Source organism: Bombus vosnesenskii, unplaced genomic scaffold (assembly GCF_011952255.1).
Source record: "Bombus vosnesenskii isolate JDL3184/JDL3185 unplaced genomic scaffold, Bvos_JDL3184-5_v1.1 scf7180000013267, whole genome shotgun sequence".
Lineage (NCBI taxonomy): Eukaryota > Metazoa > Arthropoda > Insecta > Hymenoptera > Apidae > Bombus > Bombus vosnesenskii.
Genome location: NW_022882927.1, coordinates 2,644,010 through 2,664,995, shown reverse-complemented (window position 1 = coordinate 2,664,995; position 20,986 = coordinate 2,644,010). Strand labels below are relative to the sequence as shown.

At 27.9% G+C, this 20,986-nt stretch overlaps 7 protein-coding genes across 13 annotated transcripts; 4 read left to right on the top strand and 3 right to left on the bottom strand.

Moving 5' to 3' along the window:
* The first annotated feature begins 138 nt into the window (after positions 1-138).
* On the top strand, positions 139-1,869 carry LOC117230479 (SET and MYND domain-containing protein 5). The gene is made up of 5 exons (XM_033488012.1): positions 139-282; positions 449-741; positions 819-1,134; positions 1,204-1,381; positions 1,474-1,869. Exons 1-5 carry the CDS (start codon positions 238-240, stop codon positions 1,800-1,802), a joined length of 1,161 nt encoding a protein of 386 aa, XP_033343903.1. The 5' UTR covers positions 139-237; the 3' UTR covers positions 1,803-1,869.
* A 722-nt stretch (positions 1,870-2,591) lies between these two features.
* On the bottom strand, positions 2,592-4,415 carry LOC117230718. The gene is made up of 6 exons (XM_033488427.1): positions 4,209-4,415; positions 3,916-4,100; positions 3,778-3,835; positions 3,230-3,704; positions 2,975-3,142; positions 2,592-2,886 (listed from the first exon to the last, which is right to left on the bottom strand). Exons 1-6 carry the CDS (start codon positions 4,216-4,218, stop codon positions 2,748-2,750), a joined length of 1,035 nt encoding a protein of 344 aa, XP_033344318.1. The 5' UTR covers positions 4,219-4,415; the 3' UTR covers positions 2,592-2,747.
* Positions 4,416-4,991: 576 nt separating this feature from the next.
* On the top strand, positions 4,992-12,883 carry LOC117230873 (metal transporter CNNM4). 2 transcript variants are annotated; one of them, XM_033488757.1, is made up of 14 exons: positions 4,992-5,488; positions 6,033-6,330; positions 6,404-6,553; positions 6,629-6,784; positions 6,866-7,054; positions 7,170-7,343; positions 7,845-8,016; positions 8,130-8,321; positions 8,412-8,558; positions 8,635-8,772; positions 8,871-9,143; positions 9,219-9,457; positions 9,531-9,692; positions 9,869-12,883. In XM_033488757.1, the coding sequence occupies exons 1-14, from the start codon at positions 5,007-5,009 to the stop codon at positions 10,019-10,021; spliced, it is 2,925 nt and encodes a 974-aa protein (XP_033344648.1). In that variant the 5' UTR covers positions 4,992-5,006; the 3' UTR covers positions 10,022-12,883. The 2 variants fall into 2 exon arrangements, with proteins under 2 accessions (XP_033344648.1, XP_033344647.1); XM_033488756.1 differs by having other exon boundaries at positions 9,531-9,776.
* On the bottom strand, positions 12,326-14,672 carry LOC117230876. Of its 2 annotated transcripts, XM_033488762.1 has the most exons (2): positions 14,530-14,672; positions 12,326-14,418 (listed from the first exon to the last, which is right to left on the bottom strand). In XM_033488762.1, the coding sequence occupies exons 1-2, from the start codon at positions 14,652-14,654 to the stop codon at positions 13,104-13,106; spliced, it is 1,440 nt and encodes a 479-aa protein (XP_033344653.1). In that variant the 5' UTR covers positions 14,655-14,672; the 3' UTR covers positions 12,326-13,103. The 2 variants fall into 2 exon arrangements, with proteins under 2 accessions (XP_033344653.1, XP_033344652.1); XM_033488761.1 differs by having other exon boundaries at positions 12,326-14,672.
* Positions 14,464-16,997, top strand: LOC117230877 (protein farnesyltransferase subunit beta). Of its 4 annotated transcripts, none has more exons than XM_033488765.1 (7): positions 14,464-14,601; positions 15,234-15,350; positions 15,440-15,559; positions 15,638-15,876; positions 15,968-16,268; positions 16,344-16,585; positions 16,648-16,997. In XM_033488765.1, exons 2-7 carry the CDS (start codon positions 15,237-15,239, stop codon positions 16,835-16,837), a joined length of 1,206 nt encoding a protein of 401 aa, XP_033344656.1. In that variant the 5' UTR covers positions 14,464-14,601; positions 15,234-15,236; the 3' UTR covers positions 16,838-16,997. The 4 variants fall into 4 exon arrangements, with proteins under 4 accessions (XP_033344656.1, XP_033344657.1, XP_033344655.1 ...); XM_033488766.1 differs by lacking the exon at positions 14,464-14,601 and adding an exon at positions 14,784-14,913; XM_033488764.1 differs by lacking the exon at positions 14,464-14,601 and adding an exon at positions 14,868-14,976.
* A 138-nt stretch (positions 16,998-17,135) lies between these two features.
* Positions 17,136-18,043, top strand: LOC117230878 (mitochondrial import inner membrane translocase subunit Tim16). Its single transcript, XM_033488767.1, has one exon. It carries the CDS (start codon positions 17,481-17,483, stop codon positions 17,880-17,882), a length of 402 nt encoding a protein of 133 aa, XP_033344658.1. The 5' UTR covers positions 17,136-17,480; the 3' UTR covers positions 17,883-18,043.
* Positions 18,044-18,153: 110 nt separating this feature from the next.
* On the bottom strand, positions 18,154-20,969 carry LOC117230875 (exonuclease 3'-5' domain-containing protein 2). Of its 2 annotated transcripts, none has more exons than XM_033488758.1 (7): positions 20,620-20,969; positions 20,077-20,218; positions 19,700-19,999; positions 19,496-19,620; positions 19,025-19,425; positions 18,564-18,937; positions 18,154-18,499 (listed from the first exon to the last, which is right to left on the bottom strand). In XM_033488758.1, the coding sequence occupies exons 1-7, from the start codon at positions 20,853-20,855 to the stop codon at positions 18,299-18,301; spliced, it is 1,779 nt and encodes a 592-aa protein (XP_033344649.1). In that variant the 5' UTR covers positions 20,856-20,969; the 3' UTR covers positions 18,154-18,298. The 2 variants fall into 2 exon arrangements, with proteins under 2 accessions (XP_033344649.1, XP_033344650.1); XM_033488759.1 differs by having other exon boundaries at positions 19,700-19,965; positions 20,620-20,890.
* Positions 20,970-20,986: the final 17 nt, after the last annotated feature.

The following is a 20,986-nucleotide window of genomic DNA, read 5'->3' as shown; positions in this document are numbered from 1 at the left end:
TGTTGAATTGTATAATAATCGTTTAAATGAATAACAAAGAAATTTCAGTTTCAAATTTTAAACAAAAATACAATCAACCCAGAATCACCTCAATGTATAATATTCTTTACTATTATAAATAACTGTTGAGAGTTTCTGTAATTACAAGTTGACTATAGTAGTGTCATTGTAACAATTACAGACGTGCATTTAAAGGTTAGAAATTAATGTGATTTTTTTGTCAGGGATCAAGTTACAATGGATTCCAATGACTTTCAGATCAGATTAATTAACAATGAAAAGGTATAACAGTACATATGTAATTAATCATTATTTTATATAAAAATTTATGCGTTTCTAATTATTAACTTAAAAGAGAAAGACATACGAAACTTTCCTTACATTTATTAATATAGGAATCTAAATATTGATTATTATTAAAAGTAAAATAATTACAAATGTTTTACAGGGCAAGGGTCTTTTTGCTGTACGTTCATTTAAATATGGAGATACAATTCTAGAAGAAAAACCTATAATTTGTTGTCAATTCTCATGGAACTTAGACTATGGATACTTAGCTTGTGACAATTGTTTAAAACCTTTAGAAACTGCTGAAGAAAATGTACGTAGATTGACTGGAAACTCAGCAATTATTTTACCTTATCCAGAATGCTGCGAAACAAAAAAAGATTTGATTACAGAATGTCCTGAATGTGGCACAAAATATTGTAGTATTGAATGCCAGAATGATGCTTTTTTAAGGTAATATTACAATTCCATAAATTTAATATTAACACTAAGAACATTATATATAACTGTATGAAATGTAAAAATTTTAGATATCATAGTACAATATGTTTACAATCAAGAGAAAAGGATGAGTCTCATCCCTTGGTGCAATTAAATGAAACATGGAAGCAAATGCATTACCCACCAGAATCAGCAACAGCGATGTTATTAATTAAAATGGTAGCTCTTGTTAATCAAGCTGATAATAAAGAAGAAATGCTTTCAACTTTCTCACAATTTTGTCATCGTACAGTTAATGATACGCATGAAATTGCACACAAATTACTAGGAGAAAAGTTTATTGGACAAATTGAAGTGCTCAGACAAATGATGCAGAAAGCCGTAAATACAGAATTTACAGAACATGTATGTAGCGTAAATATAATTCAAAATATGCTATATTATAAAATAAATTGTTGAAATTTTAATTTACAGTGGTTTACACCAGAAGGTTTTAAAAGTCTATTAGCTTTAGTAGGTACAAATGGTCAGGGAATTGGAACTAGTGCATTTAGTCGTTGGGTTAAAAATGTATCTGCTTTGGAATTACCAAGAGATGAAAGAATCCAAGTTGATAAATTAATAGATCGAATTTATGATGATATGGAAGAAGGTAAATTTTTCTGATTTTAATATGAATTTATGTTTGTTACATAAATTGTACAAGTATAAATTTTATTTTATCATTAATGTTATCTTTTTTAGCGGTAGCTTTTTTTTTAAACAATGAAGGTTCTGGTCTTTATATCTTTCAATCATCAATAAATCATAGTTGTGTACCAAACGCAGTTGTGGAATTTCCTTATTCAAACAATGTATTGGTTCTAAAAGCTATACGTGATATTCATCCTGAAGAAGAAATATGCATAAGTTACCTTGATGAATGTTGTCTAGAAAGAAGTAGACATTCTCGACAGAAAGCCTTAAGCTCTTTATATTTATTTCATTGCTATTGTAATAAGTGCTTATCACAAGTTAATGATCCAGATTTAACATCAGAAGATGAAATAGACGATGACGACATTTCCAGCTGAAAATACGAATTTTTATAATATACATGCATATAAATCAATTTTTTAATATTCATATATATCATAATATATATACACTTCAATTTACTTGCATTTATATAGGTAATGTTATTTTACTAGCTCATAATATTAGTAATTACGTATAAACATTAAATATAAAATCGGAACTATTTACAGATATAATTCTTTATCTGGTTTTACCTCTTTCTAAACATATTTACAAATAAAACAACACATTTCGTTACAAGAAATCAATTAGTAGACAGTATTTCTATATACTAATTCTCCATAATACATTTAAAAATAAAATATTTAATATTTAACTTCGATATTACTTACATAATTAAAAGGCACATTATATTTATCTATAAAAGCTTTTTATTTATAAACCGTTTTATTGTATTGTAAGTATCAAATAAATTGTATGTATGTGAAAATATTCTATCCTGATATTATATATTGTAATATATATGTACATACATATACATATATAAATGTAAATATAACTGGTATATTAATATAATAGTAAATTAATATAACTAGTATATTAATTTATAGAATCTTTTAATATACTTTTATTGTACTTTAAATAACATCTCACTTTTCACATATCCTACATCATAAGCTTTCTTTTAACCTTGTTAATTAATGAGACTAATATAAAACGTTTGAAAAAGAAAATGAAAAATGTACTATGTTTCTTTATTTTTAGACATATGAAAATTACATTTTTTTATACGTAACAATTATTTAAAGGTATTAAAAAATTTGTCAAAATCAATAACAAAAACATCTAAAAAAATAAATTATGTCTTTATATATCATGGTAATACGTTTTTACTAATTCGTCTCTTAGAATTTGAATAATTACAAGATCATTGAAGTAATAGGCAAGCTTTGCTCGCATTAGCTCCATACCAGTATAATATGACATTTAAATATTAATTATTAATCCTTCTTAAGTGTTAATACATTTCTTCCTAATGTCATTAAATTTGATATATAATGAGGCACTGGTGTAACCAATATACGTCGTTCTATTAACTTTGTTAAACATGCAACAATGTTGTGACTGCGAAATTCCCATCTGAAATACATTTAAATACATAAAAAAATAGAATTTTGTTAAAACTATAAAATATTAAATCATATGATTTCATTTAAAAAGGACTCACGCTATTTGCATGTTTTCATTTGGTAATTCTTTTGATACACCTTCATGTGACAGAGGCATACTAGGCCCATTTACAACAAGTACTTCTAAGGTAGGAGGATTATCACCAAAACATTTTTCTGCATACTTTACCCGCTGCTTTTGTTGAGTAAAATCTATGCCCGTCTTCCTATAGGATATATATGATATGTGATATTACTTTTCTTTAGAACTTTTAAGTTTCATTTTACATATAAATTTTTGAAAGATATGTTACTTTCTATCAAGAACACCATCTTCATATACCACAGTTTTATTAATATTTTCAGAATTCATTGTTCCTTCTTTCCTCTTCCAACATAATTTGCTCAAAGATTTAAGATCTCTACCCATCAATTTAAATCTTTTAGAGTTTTTATAACCCAAACTTCTTACTACAGTATTTAAAATATCAGATGAAATAGTTTTTTTGGTAGAAAAAAAATATTTTTGGCCCATAAATAAAGCAAAAACGTGTGAAATTGCACGTCGATTTTCTTTTCCTTTTTTATTTTTATATTTCGTTGCTGTTAAAGACATATATGTAATATCATTATGTGTATATATCTTTACATTAATTTTCATATTTAATGAATCAAAATTATCTTGCATATTATTTTGAATTTCTCTGTTTATGAAATAATTTACAGTTTTATCAGATCCTATTAATATATAGCCATACCACATTCTTTTATTACTGTGCCAGCTTATATCTGAAATATAAAAATTTCATTACATCAGTCTATAAAATAAATAAAGTCTATGATTGAATTTTGTGTGTCTTACCAACTAATCGTAGTGTTGATAAACGATCTCTTAAAATTTTCTCCGTAACTTTTTCTTCCTATAATAAAAAATAAAAGAAACGCAATATATAACAGTAAATAAAATTAATAAGATTGTATGCCTGTACATAAAACTTACGATGACAACCATTTTAATAACTTCTGCTACATTGTGTGATGTAAAATTTTTGTGATGTTTAATTAATTCGGATCTTATATTATTCCACGATATTTCTGGAAAAACTGGCGCTACTGATAATTCTAATTCCTCGAACTTGAATCTCTTAATAACGTTAACTATCTCTTGTACAAATGTAGACGTTACTAAAAGATTTAAAAGAAATTATTAGTATAATTTTAACTCGTTTCAAAATAACCTCTTTGATTTCATAAATGACATTTCAAGATATTAATTTATCAAAGAATACTAACCGGTCGGCATTATGTACAGCAAAAACGGAATAAAATTTAACAACAGAGTAATCTTATATTAGCGTCAAAATTTATGAAACTTTCTCAAAATCCATTAGGGTCTATTATCAAACATTTCACACATTAACAAAACATATATGCAAACGTAACTTATTTCCCGCCAAAATAGAAAGATTATGTGGCGCCCCCACGACCAACTTCACAATCAACCCATGAGTGGCGCCACGTCACGAACTACAAAAGCGCCTCCAAACCTCGTCAGTCAAAAAAGCAAACCCTAACCGCGCGACACAGACTTTCCATTTGTAATCTTTTCTCCAGAATAAACCACATCTTTTTAGCGTTAGCATCTCGTCATCTTTGTAAATTGGCAAACACTAAAAATAGGAGAAAATAAAACTTTTAACTTCTTCCAAAAATGGTATATCAGTTGGTATAATATTAACCTTTTAAGGTTCTATATGCGAATGAATGAATCGTCGAGTGTAACTCGAGATATTATATTTCGTATGTGATTTAATATAATATATCATATAGTATATACATATATTTATAGTATATACATATATTTAATAAATATGTTATTGTGTTAGCTTGCCGCTAAAATATTGAAATAGCGGATATTAACTTGGCAACAGTAACTGACGAAAATAACCAAAATGAAAGTTCAAAAATACCGCGAATCATAAACGGTTAAATTCTATAAGATGTAAAATCTATACTATGGTTGATCTGTGATAATACGCAAGCGTATTGTGACGACACGATATTATAAATGCAGTACTAACTGAGGACTGTATGAAGTTGTCACGGTGCACTTGTCGCATGATGGCGCAACATGTTGTCTGCTCAAGCACACCGGCAGCTCTTTTATTACTTGTTTTTGTGACATCCAATTTAGTAACCGTTAATACATTTACAAAAGTGAAAGTATCTGATAATTTAAGTGTCAAGTCAGTGGATGTCTTAATCAGGAAAAAATCTTTTACGGGAGAGAACGTGTCTTCTAGTTCAGGTTTCTTGATTGAAATTCTTGGCACCGGCCTCGAGAATAATGTCTCATTACTCTGGTCACGTACAATTGATAACTGCGATTCAGAAAACAAATTAAGTGCAATTTGGATCTCACCGAATGGCAGTCGTGCGATATATAAGTTCGACAAAGTTCCTAATTTTAAGGTTACTACGATCTATTTCTGTCTAAAGATCGTCAGCATATTCGGTGAAATATGGACCAATCTTGGAAGCAATTTTACTATCAGGTCTCCAATACAATCAAAGTAAGTTAAATATTAGATAACTTGTCTTTATCCGAGCATCATTAAAGAGAATTTTCTTGCCATATAAATAATAGACATTTATCGTATGACTTGGCACCATTTTTTACGAAAGCGGAAATCCCGATATTATCGACGGCAAGAGACTTCTCCTATAATGCTATAATTATATGTACATATGAAACATCATTATTTTGCTACTATGTAACGTTATAAAGTAACATGTTTATCTGATTCTATTCACAATTTCGTATTTAAACATTCAAATATAAGCAAGTTTAATTAATCGTTTGCACAAAGGTCAATTAATTCTAAAGATTAATTAATAATTTTAACTTTGCTTATACATCAGATATGTTAAATTTATAATTCTTTTAATTAAAACATTAATTTTACTTTTAAAAAGACTAACAAAGACGTTTCTTATTAAATAAACTTTGGAACAATTCTTAAAATTACTTCTTGTTAATTCTAATAATTCTTAATTCTTTTTCTTTTTTTAAATAAAGATTAATTTAATCTATTGTTTTATGTCACTTATTCCCAGAAAATATTTTCGTACAAGACGTGACACTTTCAATTTATTATCTACTGTCAATGATGACCCCGAAAATCTATTTACTCGGCAAATTCATACAGATGTGTTTATTGAGGGTCTGAGAATAGAGACATCAGCAAAGGATCCTAGTTATAGGGAAGATGGTATTCCAGAGATACTTGCTGGCAGTAAGGCAGTCATAAGATTATTTGGTTTTGGTTTCACAGAAGGTACTTTGATTACTTTTACTGATGAACCAGCCAAAAGGGGTAGTATCTGCGATAAGATTAAAACCAATGAATTTTTAGTAAGCATTTCTATCTTACGTGTTAGAAAATGTTTATACCATAAATAATTTTTTAAAAATATGATTGATATAGATACAAAATGTAAGAAATAACACTGCAACTATTGATGTGGTATTACCTCTTGGTTCACCTTTCTTCATATGTGTAAAACAACCAGTATATGGAGAGGCAGATCCAAATACTTTACTCTTTAGACATCAAGGCACTGAATCATGGCAAACTGTAAGTAATAAAATATAATAAAAACAAAATACCATTAACCATTAATCAATATATTAGAAATATTTATTTTTACAGATATATACATATGAAAAATTTTTACCACTTTGGCTTAGTATTGTAATTATTTTCATGTGTCTTACTTTTTCTGCTCTATTTTCTGGTTTAAATTTGGGATTAATGGCAATGGACAGAACTGAGTTGAAGATACTTTGTAATACTGGAACAGAAAAGGTACCTTACTTTCTACTACTTGGAGTTATTTCAATTATTTAATTTTATTATTTAATTCATTCGATAATTCATGTATTAAAGGAAAAACAATATGCAAGAACAATACAACCAGTGAGAAATCATGGGAATTATTTGTTATGCTCAATTTTATTCTCCAATGTTTTGGTGAATTCGATCTTTACTATTTTGTTAGATGATTTAACTTCTGGATTAGTTGCTGTTATTTGCTCTACTTTAGCTATTGTAATTTTTGGTGAAATTTCGCCACAAGTAAGTATATTTGCAAGAGTATATATTTTATTTTCAATAGAAACATTGGATAAAAACATAACTTTTAAATTTTAGAGATAATTTAATAATTAGGGAAATTACTTTATACCTTTAGGCTATTTGCAGTAGACATGGATTGTGTATTGGAGCAAAAACTATTTACATTACCAAATTAACTATGGTATTAACATTTCCAATGAGTTATCCTATCAGCAAACTTTTAGATTTCCTTCTTGGAGAAGAAATTGGCAATGTATATAATCGTGAGCGGTTAAAGGAACTTGTGAAGGTATGGGGTAACGAAGCAACTGTTATAATTTTCTCTTTTAGCTTCCTATATTCTGAATATGATCTTTTCTGTTTGCAATTTGAAGTATATATTATCAAAACTCCTTTTCAAATTTTTTCCTGTATGGATCTTATCAGAATGCGTATGGATAGGACAGATAATTATACTAACATCTAAATTCAATCATATGTAGGTAAGATATAGATCTACTGACGTTTGTTTGGAGTTTTTATACTGTTCAGCGTATATGTTAGATTACTTATCATCATGAAACTTAAATAAGATAATCTTACACTCTTATACTGTGCCAATTTAAGTTGAATTTATCTTCTATATATATGTGCATTAATATAAAGATAAATAATATATTTAATTAATATCCATTAATTTTATCAAGTGTGTTATTCATGTAATCTAATAACATTATCAAAGATTTCATATCAGTATATGTGAATTATACGTATAATATGTAAGTGTGTTATTCTGTATTGTTATCTGTAGGTAACAACAGGATATAATGATTTAGAAAAAGATGAAGTGAACATTATTGCTGGGGCATTAGAGTTGCGAAAAAAAACTGTTAAGGATGTAATGACAAAAATTGAGGATGTATATATGTTGGATTATAATGCCATTTTAGATTTTGAGACAGTATCAGAAATTATGAAATCAGGTTTAAATTTTGCATTACTTATATGTTTATCAATAGAATATAGAATATTGTTTTTACAAATAATAATACATATACATGTACAGTTTACATCATTTATTGTTGTTACTTTTTAGGTTTTTCTCGTATACCAGTATATGAAGGTGCAAGAACAAATATTGTTACAATGCTTTATATTAAAGATCTCGCATTTGTTGATCCAGATGATAATATGCCACTAAAAACTTTATGTCAATTTTATCAAAATCCATGTAACTTCATTTTTGAAGATGTTACGCTAGACATTATGTTTAAACAATTTAAAGAAGGTTTATATCTTTCAAACTAATCTATGTCATTGGATCGTTTAATGTATCTCTTGTAAAAGTAAAAATATATCTAACCTACACTTATTTTAGGTCATAAAGGACACATGGCATTTGTTCAAAGGGTTAATAACGAAGGCGAAGGCGATCCTTTTTATGAAGTAATAGGATTGGTTACATTAGAAGATGTTATAGAAGAATTAATTCAAGCTGAGATCATGGATGAAACTGACGTCTTTAGTAAGTCACCTGTATGAAAAATGCGCTATATTGTATATGCATGAATGCAATTAACATTAATAATGTTTTCTTGCAGCGGATAATAAATCTAAGCGCAGAAGACAAGCTAGACATAAAATACAAGATTTTACCGTGTTTGCAGAGAAGAAAGAAAATCAACGAATTCATATATCGCCTCAATTAACATTGGCTATGTTTCAGTATTTGTCTACAAGTAGGAAGAAGTGTTTTGATTTAAGAAAATATGAAATTTATATAAAACATTATTTTAGTGCTGTTAAAATGTATCTGAGTGTAATATATGATCCACAGCTGTAGATGCTTTTAAGCCCGATACAATATCGGAAACTATTTTGCGTCGTTTACTTAAACAAGATATTATTTATCACATCAAAGTGAAATCACGCGAAAAAGCAAGAAATGATCCCGTAGCGGTAATTTATCAACAAGGAAAAGCGGTCGACTACTTCGTCTTAATCTTAGAAGGTCGAGTTGAAGTTACAGTTGGAAAAGAGAATATGATGTTCGAAAGCGGCCCGTTTACGTATTTTGGTTCTCAAGCACTTACTGTCAATGTTGGAATTGGTAAAATTTATGTTAAGATTGCTCCTTATGTCTAAAATATTCAGCATGTTCATGGACTTATATGTAATTTTTCAGCTGAGTCACCTACCAATACAAATCCTCAAACGGTGGGAAGTATACAATCGATCAATTTAGATTCTATGTTACGGTATACATTCGTTCCTGACTATACGGTACGGGCAGTCACGGAAGTGTTTTACGTCAAAATTAAAAGATCTTTATATTTGGCTGCGAAACGAGCCACACTTCTAGAAAGAAGTCAGAAAGATTCATTACCCGGTCAGGAACAACAATTTGACGACGAAGTAGAAAAGGTTAATTGCATGATATTAATGGTCTTAAAAATATGATCAAATTTATATTATATAATAATTTCATAATTCTTAGTTACTACATTCTTTGGATGAAGATGATCGTAGTATGCCAGAATCTCCGATATTGCCTGTTGACAAAGAAAAAGAAAGTAAAAAGGAGAAGGAGAAAGAGAAAGAAAAAGATAATGTGCAATCTCCTATTCACAGTGCAACTGCTCCAACTTCACCCGCTCCAGTCAGTGCTAATCCAATTACACATTCGAAATTCATCTCATTATATAGTGATCATAATGGAAAACTTAAAAATTCACCAGTAAAGGTTGACTTTTTATTATCATAATTTCATTATTTTAATTTTATAGAATATAAAAAATTATACTAAAAAGTAATGACTTCATACATGTATTCTAGACAACAATAATCAGTCCTGGTCAGGCACAACCTAAGTTAGATTTAAATACAGAGATTCTGGCTCGTCAAGAAGCAAACAGAGCTATATCAGCAAAAAAATTAATCGAAGAAGAAGAAAGAACGAATCTCCTGCCTAAGCAAGAAGACTCTTAACGTTCGGAAAATAGTCGACAGCATTTAGTGAGTCGACATTAACACTGCAGGTATTAAACAACGAAGAGCAGGAAAAACCTCTATGACATACAATGCTATCATGGCATTAGGTACTTAACAAATTACTTAAATATTTATCGCGAAACAAATTGATAGTTGATCTTGTGTATTTTAAGTTTCAAATATTTGGGTTTGTGGAAACCACCCACTATGTTCTACATATATAAAGTTAGTACGCTCAGGGAAAGTTGCCAAAATTTCAGATACTCATATATCTACATTTGACTCTTCTTGTAGTCTACGTAAACAATTTCATACGTAATTAAAATTTAATACACTTTTAATCAATAAATGTTGCATAATTTTTTATAGATATTTTATATTTTAAAAGAGCGGAACACTTACTGAAGATTGTTTATTCTCGTTATTATAGCAAACTTCATTTTCTATTGTTTATCACAAAATGCATATATATTTTTCAACTATTCTTCTTGAACATTTGTAAATATCACTATACCATGCATTTCCTCATAAGAACGATACTTAATGTATGTGCATTTCATATTGATGAAATACACATTTATATGACATTTCTTAATGATTACATATGAATAATCCTGTTGTTATGCTTATGCCCCACAAAGCAAATGAAGTTTTTAAAAATTTAAAAACAAAGTAGCCAAATTTAAATGCAGTTGTATAACTACAATTAGTTTTTTACATTTCTTACACCATCAAGTCAACAAACTTTATTCAAGGATGTATTTGATTAAGAACGTGTTACATTAGAAGGTTAAAAGAACTCTGAATGTATAATTTAATATATTCTTTAGACACATAGAGTTCTTTGAAACGACACGTCATTTTTCAGTTATCTTGTATTCGTTAAATCATATTCCTTACACAAATGTGAATAGTGTAAATAGAAGGAACAAATTGTTCCCATTTGTAATGAATTATGAAACTCTCGGTATATATGGTATAAAAATACTATGTATTTTTATTCAGTGCCTTAAAAAATTTATAAACTGTGTTTAATCGTATTTAAAAAATTGCATTTTAATAAGAAATAGATATGATTTCTATAGCAAAATTCAAATTATATGTCCATTTAAATTTATTTGCTATAGTAAAATGCAATTAATTTAACTTTCGGTTTAAAACAGAAATTTACTTTGTTTATAAATCTTCTTTCATTTATGATGTATGTACAACATGAATAGTTATGTGTTTCTTAGAAAAAAAAAAAGAAATGTTGAGCGATAACACAATCCCTGTAGACAAATAGTGAATTGCAAAGAGTTCGATATTTTAACGATATATGCCTAATGTGTGCTTTTATTCCATTTGTTTTTCTCAATTACTATATTTTTATTATACAAAAGAGTGTGTGTCAGATATAAAATTTAATGTTCAACATTTGTACATATCTTAAGTTTCAAATAGTTAATAGTTTAAAATAGTATTTTACGAATAGAAGTTTTTCTAAATTTCAAAAAATCTCTAATAAAAAAATCATAAATGTATAATCAGCCGTTAAATGTGCAAAGTAATTAGATATTCTAAAAAAAATTTAGTATTGGTTTTCTTGACAAATAAAATTCAATTCATGTACTCACTCTTAAAAGCAGAACAAGTCTACAGTATAGAATTACTTGGATAGAGTGATGAAATTTATAATTCTAGATATAAATTATTGCAGCTTATCGTTATTTTTTCTTAAAATTTAATAGATAGACCATTACTGCCATATTTTTTAAACTTATAAATATTTCAATAATCCTTTCAAGTAGCTTTTAAAAATATGTAAGAAATTGAAAGCAATTACTACCATTATTTGTAAATATTAATTATTCAAAAACTGAATGAGATACTATAATTTCAAAGTATGAAATATAGCTTATGCATTTTCATTACAAAAGAATATTCATTTTAATGTAATATGAGCTTCAGATTTAAAAGAAGTCATTCAGATTTTAATTTTTATATAAGTATATATTTATTATTTAAGGAATTTTATGTAAATATGTTTGAGTATTTACATAAAATATGTTTAAATGTTTTGGGCAATTTTATGGAATATTTTACATTCGTACGAAATATACAATATAACTTTAAGATCCATATACTCATATTAACACATTATGTTACAATTAACATTAATGTATTTAGACAATGCATACCTTTAAATTACAATAGATAGACCATATAGTGTCATGTATTGTGTAGCATTTATTGTTCTTTTATTGTTTTTTTTCTTTATTGCTTAGTTCTTTATTCCCAATTTATTTTTAATTTTCGATGAATATTACAGACAATATTTTTACAATCCATTTAGTCATTATGCATTCTATTAACAGCAATTTAAAGTACTTATTGAAATTTATTTATATTTACAGTATTTTATAGAAATTATAGATATCACTAACTGTGAGTTTATACCCATAACAATTTTATGTTATTTTCACAACAGAAATTGTATCTTACTAAGTGAAGATATAAATATTAGTGAAGCATGTGAAAGAAAAATTAAAAAATAACAACTATTTATGTGTGTTATATTTGTAAACTGACTTTTAGTCGATTAACATTATGTAATAGTGTGCCTATAAATAAAAATAAGTGTATATTGCTCACATCAATAGCAAAATTTTGCCAAAATCATGATGCAGAAAAAGATATTCAGTTATCTCTTTCTGCACATTATTCCTTGATAAATCAAAATATTATCCAAAAAAAGGCATACACATTAATACTAAACCAAAATGCTCTGTATTGGTGTATAGCAGGGAACTGCACATTGCACATAGTTTCAGCAACATTGTATAATCTATATTGTATAATTATAGAATTGATAAAAAGCATGTCGATAAAAATGTGTATCCAAAAAAAGAGTCAGATATTTATCAACATATTATTATATCCGCAAAATAAAGATACAGTTTTGTTTTCAAATGCATTCGATTTTTTTTGTTGGATTCCTATATATTCAACTCCTATTTCTTATATAAATTTATATTATAAAAATATAACGTAAATATAAAATTTTAAAAAAATCCGTTCGTTTGTATGTTGTTAAAATTTATATATCACTAAGTTCTTTTCTTAGACTTTTCTTAACTTCAGATAATTTTTTCATATTAATGTTTCCTTCTTGTATACAAGTTTTAAGTATGGCAATTTTAGAATTTATAAAATCGACATTCAATCTCTTTTTCTTCTTTCTTCTTTCCAAATAATCACTGATTACATAATTTCTTATTAGACACCAAGGATATTTTTTATCTCTAAAAGCTATTAAATCTATTGCAATTTGTGATGTATCTGCCATTGAATTTTCAGGTATATAAATATCAGCTATAGTCTCCCGACCTACTATTTTCTTCATACAAAACAGATTTTGATATCCCAATTTTACATTAAGGACGACCCAACTATTTTTTGGCAGGACATCGTGAAAATTTGCTGATAAAAATATCCGATTTGCTATGTAATTTATCATCATTTTTGGGCATAACTGTATCTTGTCTTTATGTGCATATAAATTTATTCTTCTTAATTTATCCTTTTCTGCTGTTAATATTTCATTTAAAGTTTGTAATTCTTGAGTACCTTTATAAATCTTATCCATTATAAGTGACACACCATCTAACATACTGGAGTGAAGATTAATAAAAGTATTGTTTTCCGTTGACAATGTTCTTTCTACTGTACTTATAGGAAACTCTACTAACTGATTATCTTCTGTCAAACCTAAGATTATATTAGAGTCATATGATTGTAAACAAACAAAGCTTTTATCTTCAACTTTTACTTGATAAATATTATCAATTAGTAATTGCTTCTTTACATAATGTAATTTAGATTCATGTGAATAAACAATCCATAATATATCTTCTAGGGATTGGCTAAAGCCAGCGCAAATGGCTTGTATCTGTGTTTTTATATAAATTGTTTCAAAAACAAGCACATTATCTTTTGAATGCATTAAAATAATAACATTTGTATTTGTAGTAAGAAGTAATGCTGCAATTTTGGAACTCTTTCGTACAGGTATTATATTACTAATGGAATAAATACTGCTATGCATTATTTTTACATTTTCATTGATTAGCATTAAAAGTTTTAGTCCATCTGCAATTATGCATAAATTTTTTACAGTAGAATCATTATTTGTTAAAGTTTTCATAAAATATTCCACAACGCCATCCGCATTTAATGAATAAACATAAAGTTGACTGGGATTAGTTTCTTGAGAAGAAAGCTTAAATAGCAGTTTATTTGTCATTTCTCGCTTATTATCTAAATAAAGATACTCATTTCTAGGTATCAATACTTCATGAAAAACAGTACCCATTCCAATTGCATTTTTACTTAGAACAGCAAATTCTCGGTCCCTTGAAAGTTTGTAAACGCCGTGTGGAATGCAAATTAAAAAAATTCGGCCAGTAAAACATTGTATAGTTTTTATTGGAGCTGGAGCTGTTAATACTTTAACAGATACGTACTCATTATTTGTATATGGAAATATTATAAGTTTATCTTGATTCCAGCAAAAACAAGTCCTTTCGTCGTAAAATGTATGAATAACAAAATTTTTTGATACAAAATTAGTATCTGTAATAATATACATTATTATTATTGCAGTTCACGATATATGTTAAACACCACGTGTTATTTTTCTTTTTATTGCGCAATAATATCAATCTAGCAATATACGTGTAAATAATATTTTATAACAAAAATGCTCCTGACATTTTTACTTGTATAAAAATTACAAATTAAGAAGAAATGTTCGAATAGGTTAATTCTCCTAGAGACAAAGCGCACCATCACACGACAAGTTTAATAACTAAAGCTTTCTTCTTACATTTTAATCATTTACGTATCTGGTGCAACTTCTAATTAGTTACTGTCAGAGAAATTTTAACCTTCTCCTTGTCTTGAGTCTTGAAGTAATTATTATACAATCAACGTGAAAGTGATATAACCCTTACAACATTATTCAATTCGAAGAAATTTTACTTGAAATTCAAAGTTTTACTAAGAAGCAGAATTTTATCATTTAAAGCGATGACAAAAGACCCATCTTTTTTCCGTCTTTCCTTTAAAATCTCGTAGTACAATCTTCGTTTTATATATATATATCTTTATTTTAATACATGATTTATTTCTTTCAATTGTTAATACAATATATCCACGTGTTTAATAGATCATGTGGAATTCAAAAATTAGTGAACGTGATGAACCACACATTAGAACTTATGCCGAGATATTAAAACAAAAACAGGATGATGAAGGATATCAAACAACAAGTTCAATACGACAAGTATGCTTTCAATATCAATAAATTAATTACCTACCAGATATACCTTTCTTTTTCTGTATTGTTAATATTCCTTAATGTTTTGAGTTTAGGATCGTGTTGAAAATGATATACTGAAATTATATAAATTAAGTAATGAACCTGTTTTAGCAAGACAGAAACATATTCAGTTCTTAAAAAAATCTTTGTTTCATCTTACTGAAGCTTACCAGGTAAGAATATCTAGATTGTATTTATTAGCAATCTATGTTTTAATTATACTTAAAATTGTTATATATATTTTTTTGTAGTGTTTAGATTCTAGCAGACCATGGCTCTGTTATTGGAGTCTACATTCTCTTCAAATCCTAGGAGAACGTTTAGAATATGATGAATATTCAAAAATTATTGGTTTTTTGGCCAAATGTCAATCACCAGAAGGAGGCTTTGGAGGAGGTCCAGGGCAGCATCCTCATTTAGCCTCTACATATGCAGCAATAAATGCTTTATGTACTATTGGTACTCCGCAAGCTTATCAAGTAATTGATAGGTATATACATAAAAGAAGTGATCGAAAGTACACATTTTAAGAGATTTTGATTTAAAAATTCCATTTGTAAGATTTTGTGTATTGATTTTAGAAAAGGACTTAAACAATTTTTAGCATCTTTACATGGAGAAGATGGTTCTTTCAGTCTACATAAAGATGGAGAAACAGATATAAGAGGAATATATTGTGCTCTTTCTGTAGCAAAACTGACAAATGTATATACTCCTGAAATATTTAAGGGAAGTGAAAGTTGGATAGCTAAATGTCAAACATGGGAAGGTGGTTTTGGTGGTTCTCCTGGTATGGAAGCTCATGGAGGATATGGATTTTGTGGGTTAGCAGCACTTATGCTTCTTGGAAAACCTCACTTCTGTTGTTTGAAATCATTTCTGGTATTCAGCTGATATAGTGAATTTTATAATACATATACATTAAAAAAGCCATTCTTCATATCTATTTATTTTCAGAGGTGGATAGTAAACAAACAAATGCGTTTGGAAGGTGGATTCCAGGGGCGCACAGAGAAACTAGTAGATGGCTGTTATTCATTTTGGCAAGGTGGAGCCTTTCCACTGATTCATACAATTTTAAGTATGGAGAACAAAGTGTTTAATTCCGCATATTGGTTGTTTAATCAAGAGGCCTTACAAGAATATTTACTAATCTGCTGCCAACATCCTCATGGGAGTCTTGTAGACAAGCCTGGAAAGTATGAAACACTGCTATTACTTATTGTAAAAGCAATTTTATAAATTATTATATTTATTTCAGAAGTCAAGATGTATATCATACATGTTATGCACTTAGTGGATTGTCAATTGCACAGAATTCTCCATTGCCATTGATCATTGGATCGCCTAATTTAAATTTAGTGAAAATAATTCATCCTTTGTATAATTTAGAAAATTCTTGTGCAATTAATGCATTGAAATATTTTAATACGCTGCCGATACCTGACTGAGCATACATTTAATATTCAAAATAAATTGATGGAATATAAATACTTTTATTTCATCTTAGTAAGAAGTTTAAAGACAGGTTCTACTTTATTTTACATAAAAATTGACCAACAGATTGTAAATATAAGATTATTGAATAATAAAAGTAATAATAATTATAAATTATTGAATTAACGATTTTTTAATTCCAATGTTAATCAAAATTTAATTAACATTATTTTGTTGATGTTCCTTTAATCACTCATAACCTCACACGTCCTCTAAAAACGAAAACAACCTATCTATCTAATATATATTGCATCTTTGTGTAAAGTTAGCATTCTACAAATTTGTTTGATACTGTAATATAGACATCATTTTTTAAATTAGAAACTTCATATACAGACAATCAGTAATATTAGAGTAATATATGTATTTCTATATAGTACATGTGCGTTTTAAAATGGTGCAATACGAGTATGAGACGTGCAACGAATAAGTTATATAAAGAAACCATCGTAAAAATTTGAAAACAGTGATATTACTATTTGAATATCATAAAAAACGAATTTTGTTTAGTATAAATATTTTCTGAAAGCTAAACCGCAAAAGAAAAATATACTGCAAATTGTTTTGACAACTATTTTCAATAAGAGGGAAGAGGTTATGGCAAAACACTTAGTACAAATAATTATAATGGGTACACAAGTCGTTGTTAAAGCATTTACACGTGCATTACGACAAGAAATTGCAGCAAGTCAAGCTGCTGCACATAAAACAGGTGGTGGAGCAAGAGGTACTCAACACGTCGCAGCCAATTACAAGACTGGTATTTCTTTGGAAGAAGCACTACAAATATTGAATGTTGAACGTGTGGATGAAGTAGAAGCTATTGAACGTAACTATAAGCATCTTATGGAAGTTAATGATAGATCAAAAGGTGGTTCTTTTTATATTCAGTCAAAAATTGTACGTGCTAAAGAACGTATTGACGAAGAACTAAAAACTATGAAGACTCCTCCCCCAAACAGTAATTCTATACAACAAAATGTTTCAAAAAAACTGTAATACTAGAAATTTAATTGATATACTTTTGAAGTCTGTATATATAAATGTAATGACACTTTAGTCACCAATAAATAATATGGAACATCTATCGACAAAATTGATATACTTATGTCTTAGTATTGGTTAAAATGTTGAAATAAAATAAAACGTTATTTAAAGTATCATAAGTCTCTGTTTTTTACAAATTAAAGGTTTTTACAAATTACAACCAATCTTATTCATCAAAGTAAGGTAGAAAAGGAAAAACGTTATCGATTCTTATGTACATGTGTGTAGATCTAAATATATAAATAATATGTATGTACATGTATATATATAAATATATGCACATAACCAGAGATACAAATTTATGTAACAGTCTTTTAATACAAGTACTCGCTCTTATACGAGTCCTTTAGGTACATAATATTTAAAATTCAGTATGCCAAACCAGCTACCTTTGCATCTTCTGGTTTAATTCTGTTTTGTGATTGATGAATAATTAATCTTTCTTGATTGTGATGAACAGACCATAGATTTGGTAGATACTTTGGCTTCATAGTCAGAAGAAAATGTTCCCTCCACATACGTTCCAATTCTACTAAACCGCCTTCCCTTTTATGAAAATATTGAACAACCTGAAAAATAAAATTTGTAATATTTTTATAGAACAAAAGAACATCTATCATTCATTAATGATACCTTTAAACCATGAGGTTGGCATTTAGGTTGATCAGGATTGGGTATTGATATTGTGTTCTCTAATTTTTTGTTTAATACATCAAGCAGAATTGGTGTAACTTGTTTCTCATTTGTACATTCTAAAATATAATGTTCTAAATCTTTACGTCGTGCATCAGGCAAAGTTGTTCTTTCTCTTAAAGCTTTAACAGCTGAATGTAACTTCCTTGAATTATCTACATTTTTATTACGTATATGTGTCACTGGGCCAACTAAAGGTGCGTCGCACATGTCTGCTAGCTTTCTTCTGAGCTGCAGATCATGATAATTGCTAATTTCATGACAAGATGGACATAATAATAATATATCGTGAGATTGATGTGCTTTCATCACCACTAGAAAATATTTGGAAATTTATTAATAACGCATTTTACTATATGTGGAGTTTAAATAAAATTTTATTTAAAAGAAATTTAACTTACATGGAAAATATTTACGATATTCTCGAGGTACAACGTTTTTTCTAATAAACTTATCTGATGTTCCACAAACCACACACTGATTGATTTTAATTTGTGTGTAATACTGTCCAACCTGTCCCAAAGCTCGCCCAGAAGGTTCAAATTTTAACCTGACGGTAAGTGGTTCCTTTTCAATTACTTCTCCTAATCCTTTTGTAAGATACCATTCTGCTTTTTTACGATCACATGTACATAATATTTCTCCATCTGGTGCTTGTAAGTAACAATTATGATATAATGGTTTATTTCTTGTAGGTACATTATTTTTACGTATAGTGTTATTATTTGCTTTGTAATTTCTGGTATTCTTGCCAAAATGATCATTTTCTGTAATAATTGTGTGTTCATGTTGAGCCTTGAACCTGGAATTCAAAATATTTTTAATATTTGATATTTATAAAATAAATGTTTTTAATATATTAAACATATTACCTCGTATCAATTACATCATTAGGTACACAATGAAAATGCATATTTAGATTTTTATTACACATACTTTTTATATAATTTTTTAAGATTTCCCACAATGAATACTTCTCTTTCATTTTCTGCGTAATCTATAAAATATGAAATAAGTTATTAGATATATTTTTCTGTAATGAAATTATTTAAAATGCATTAGAGATTATATTTTACTTGGTCATAAATAAGAACAGATGCAATTGCATCACAAGCAGCATATGCTACTTGCTCGTCAGTAAGAGTGCCAGCATCCCAATTGCCGCACCTAATTTCTATCAATTTATCCATTTCCAAGCCTAAATATTGCAAACTCATTGCAGCTAAACTTTGTGGACTTGGTAGCTTCACTCGTGCTGCTAATGTCCTTAAATCAATTGTACTGCTAACTCTACACCCATAATCTGCTAATATCTTCTGTCCATCCTCATATGAAGCAACTCCTACTTTAAGAATATCTTTATTAGCTAGTAAATCCTAAAAAAATGTTTGTCATATTATTTACATAACCATTTAATTTACATATTGATTTAAATTTGTGAAATATTACATACTTTCAATTTTTGAGGAATATATCCAATTTTGCCAATGCGAAAAAGGCCACATACTCCATTAAATGTAGCAAGTTGAAGCAAAGAAACAGATCCTTCATTGACCCATTCACAATCAAAACCCAGCACATCATTAGACAAGTTGCTTTAACACAAAAGATATTTATTCCAAGATAAACAAATGAATAATAATAATGACGATGTTTAAAATTACATTTCTATACTTTTAATTATGTATTGTCATAAAATGTATGAAAATCCTAATTATATACTTAGGACCATTACCAAACAAAAATTTATTATTGTAAAAAGATATATGTATGATTAAAATATATGAATATACTCTAAAATTCTTAAATAGCAGGAACTTATTGAAGGATAACAAGTAAGTAATTAAAAAAATATATATCAATATAAATAACGTTCTAAAAGTCCATAGTTAGGTATACAAGAAAAAATGTAAATAGAGCACTAGTGTATACTTTCTATATATAGCATTTAGAATATGTAATTTAATATTAAGATAAAAACAATTGTACAACTTACCAATGAATACGTTGAATAGCATAATCACATTTTTCTGGAGTATCAGCTAAAATGATTTTGTCCAATGTGATTTTAAGATCTTTCTTCTTATTATCACTTTGCTTACAGCTTTTACTGTTTATACATTGACAGAGATGTCTAACACTTTGAAAGACATTTTTGTGATATTTGGAGGCCAAAAGTACAAGGCCCACAGTTACGCATACGAGAAACATGTTGCCCCTTACAGGATGCATTAATTGCACAGATAAACTTTTATTTTTTAGAAAATTAGAATTAAAATTTCGTATGTACAATTTATTTTCCCTCCTTTATGTATATTTGTGTATGTATGTACATATATATATACACATATGTAAATGTATAT

Bases quoted from the DNA above. Each gene is read 5' to 3' on its own strand.
- LOC117230877 (XM_033488765.1), top strand. From the start codon at position 15,237: ATGTGGAATTCAAAAATTAGTGAACGTGATGAACCACACATTAGAACT. The intron at 15,560-15,637 runs GTAAGAATATCT...ATTTTTTTGTAG, and splicing joins ATCTTACTGAAGCTTACCAG to TGTTTAGATTCTAGCAGACC. The intron at 16,269-16,343 runs GTATTCAGCTGA...ATTTATTTTCAG, and splicing joins GTTGTTTGAAATCATTTCTG to AGGTGGATAGTAAACAAACA.
- LOC117230876 (XM_033488761.1), bottom strand. From the start codon at position 14,654: ATGTATATTATTACAGATACTAATTTTGTATCAAAAAATTTTGTTATT.
- LOC117230878 (XM_033488767.1), top strand. From the start codon at position 17,481: ATGGCAAAACACTTAGTACAAATAATTATAATGGGTACACAAGTCGTT.
- LOC117230718 (XM_033488427.1), bottom strand. The intron at 3,705-3,777 runs GTAAGACACACA...TTTATATTTCAG, and splicing joins ATCAACACTACGATTAGTTG to ATATAAGCTGGCACAGTAAT. The intron at 2,887-2,974 runs GTGAGTCCTTTT...AATGTATTTCAG, and splicing joins AATGAAAACATGCAAATAGC to ATGGGAATTTCGCAGTCACA.
- LOC117230873 (XM_033488756.1), top strand. From the start codon at position 5,007: ATGAAGTTGTCACGGTGCACTTGTCGCATGATGGCGCAACATGTTGTC. The intron at 7,055-7,169 runs GTAAGTATATTT...TTATACCTTTAG, and splicing joins TTGGTGAAATTTCGCCACAA to GCTATTTGCAGTAGACATGG. The intron at 9,777-9,868 runs GTTGACTTTTTA...CATGTATTCTAG, and splicing joins TTAAAAATTCACCAGTAAAG to ACAACAATAATCAGTCCTGG.
- LOC117230875 (XM_033488758.1), bottom strand. From the start codon at position 20,855: ATGCATCCTGTAAGGGGCAACATGTTTCTCGTATGCGTAACTGTGGGC. The intron at 20,219-20,619 runs GTAAGTTGTACA...TTTGTGTTAAAG, and splicing joins GCTATTCAACGTATTCATTG to CAACTTGTCTAATGATGTGC. The intron at 20,000-20,076 runs GTATGTAATATT...ACATTTTTTTAG, and splicing joins ATATTCCTCAAAAATTGAAA to GATTTACTAGCTAATAAAGA.
- LOC117230479 (XM_033488012.1), top strand. From the start codon at position 238: ATGGATTCCAATGACTTTCAGATCAGATTAATTAACAATGAAAAG. The intron at 283-448 runs GTATAACAGTAC...AATGTTTTACAG, and splicing joins GATTAATTAACAATGAAAAG to GGCAAGGGTCTTTTTGCTGT. The intron at 742-818 runs GTAATATTACAA...TAAAAATTTTAG, and splicing joins CAGAATGATGCTTTTTTAAG to ATATCATAGTACAATATGTT.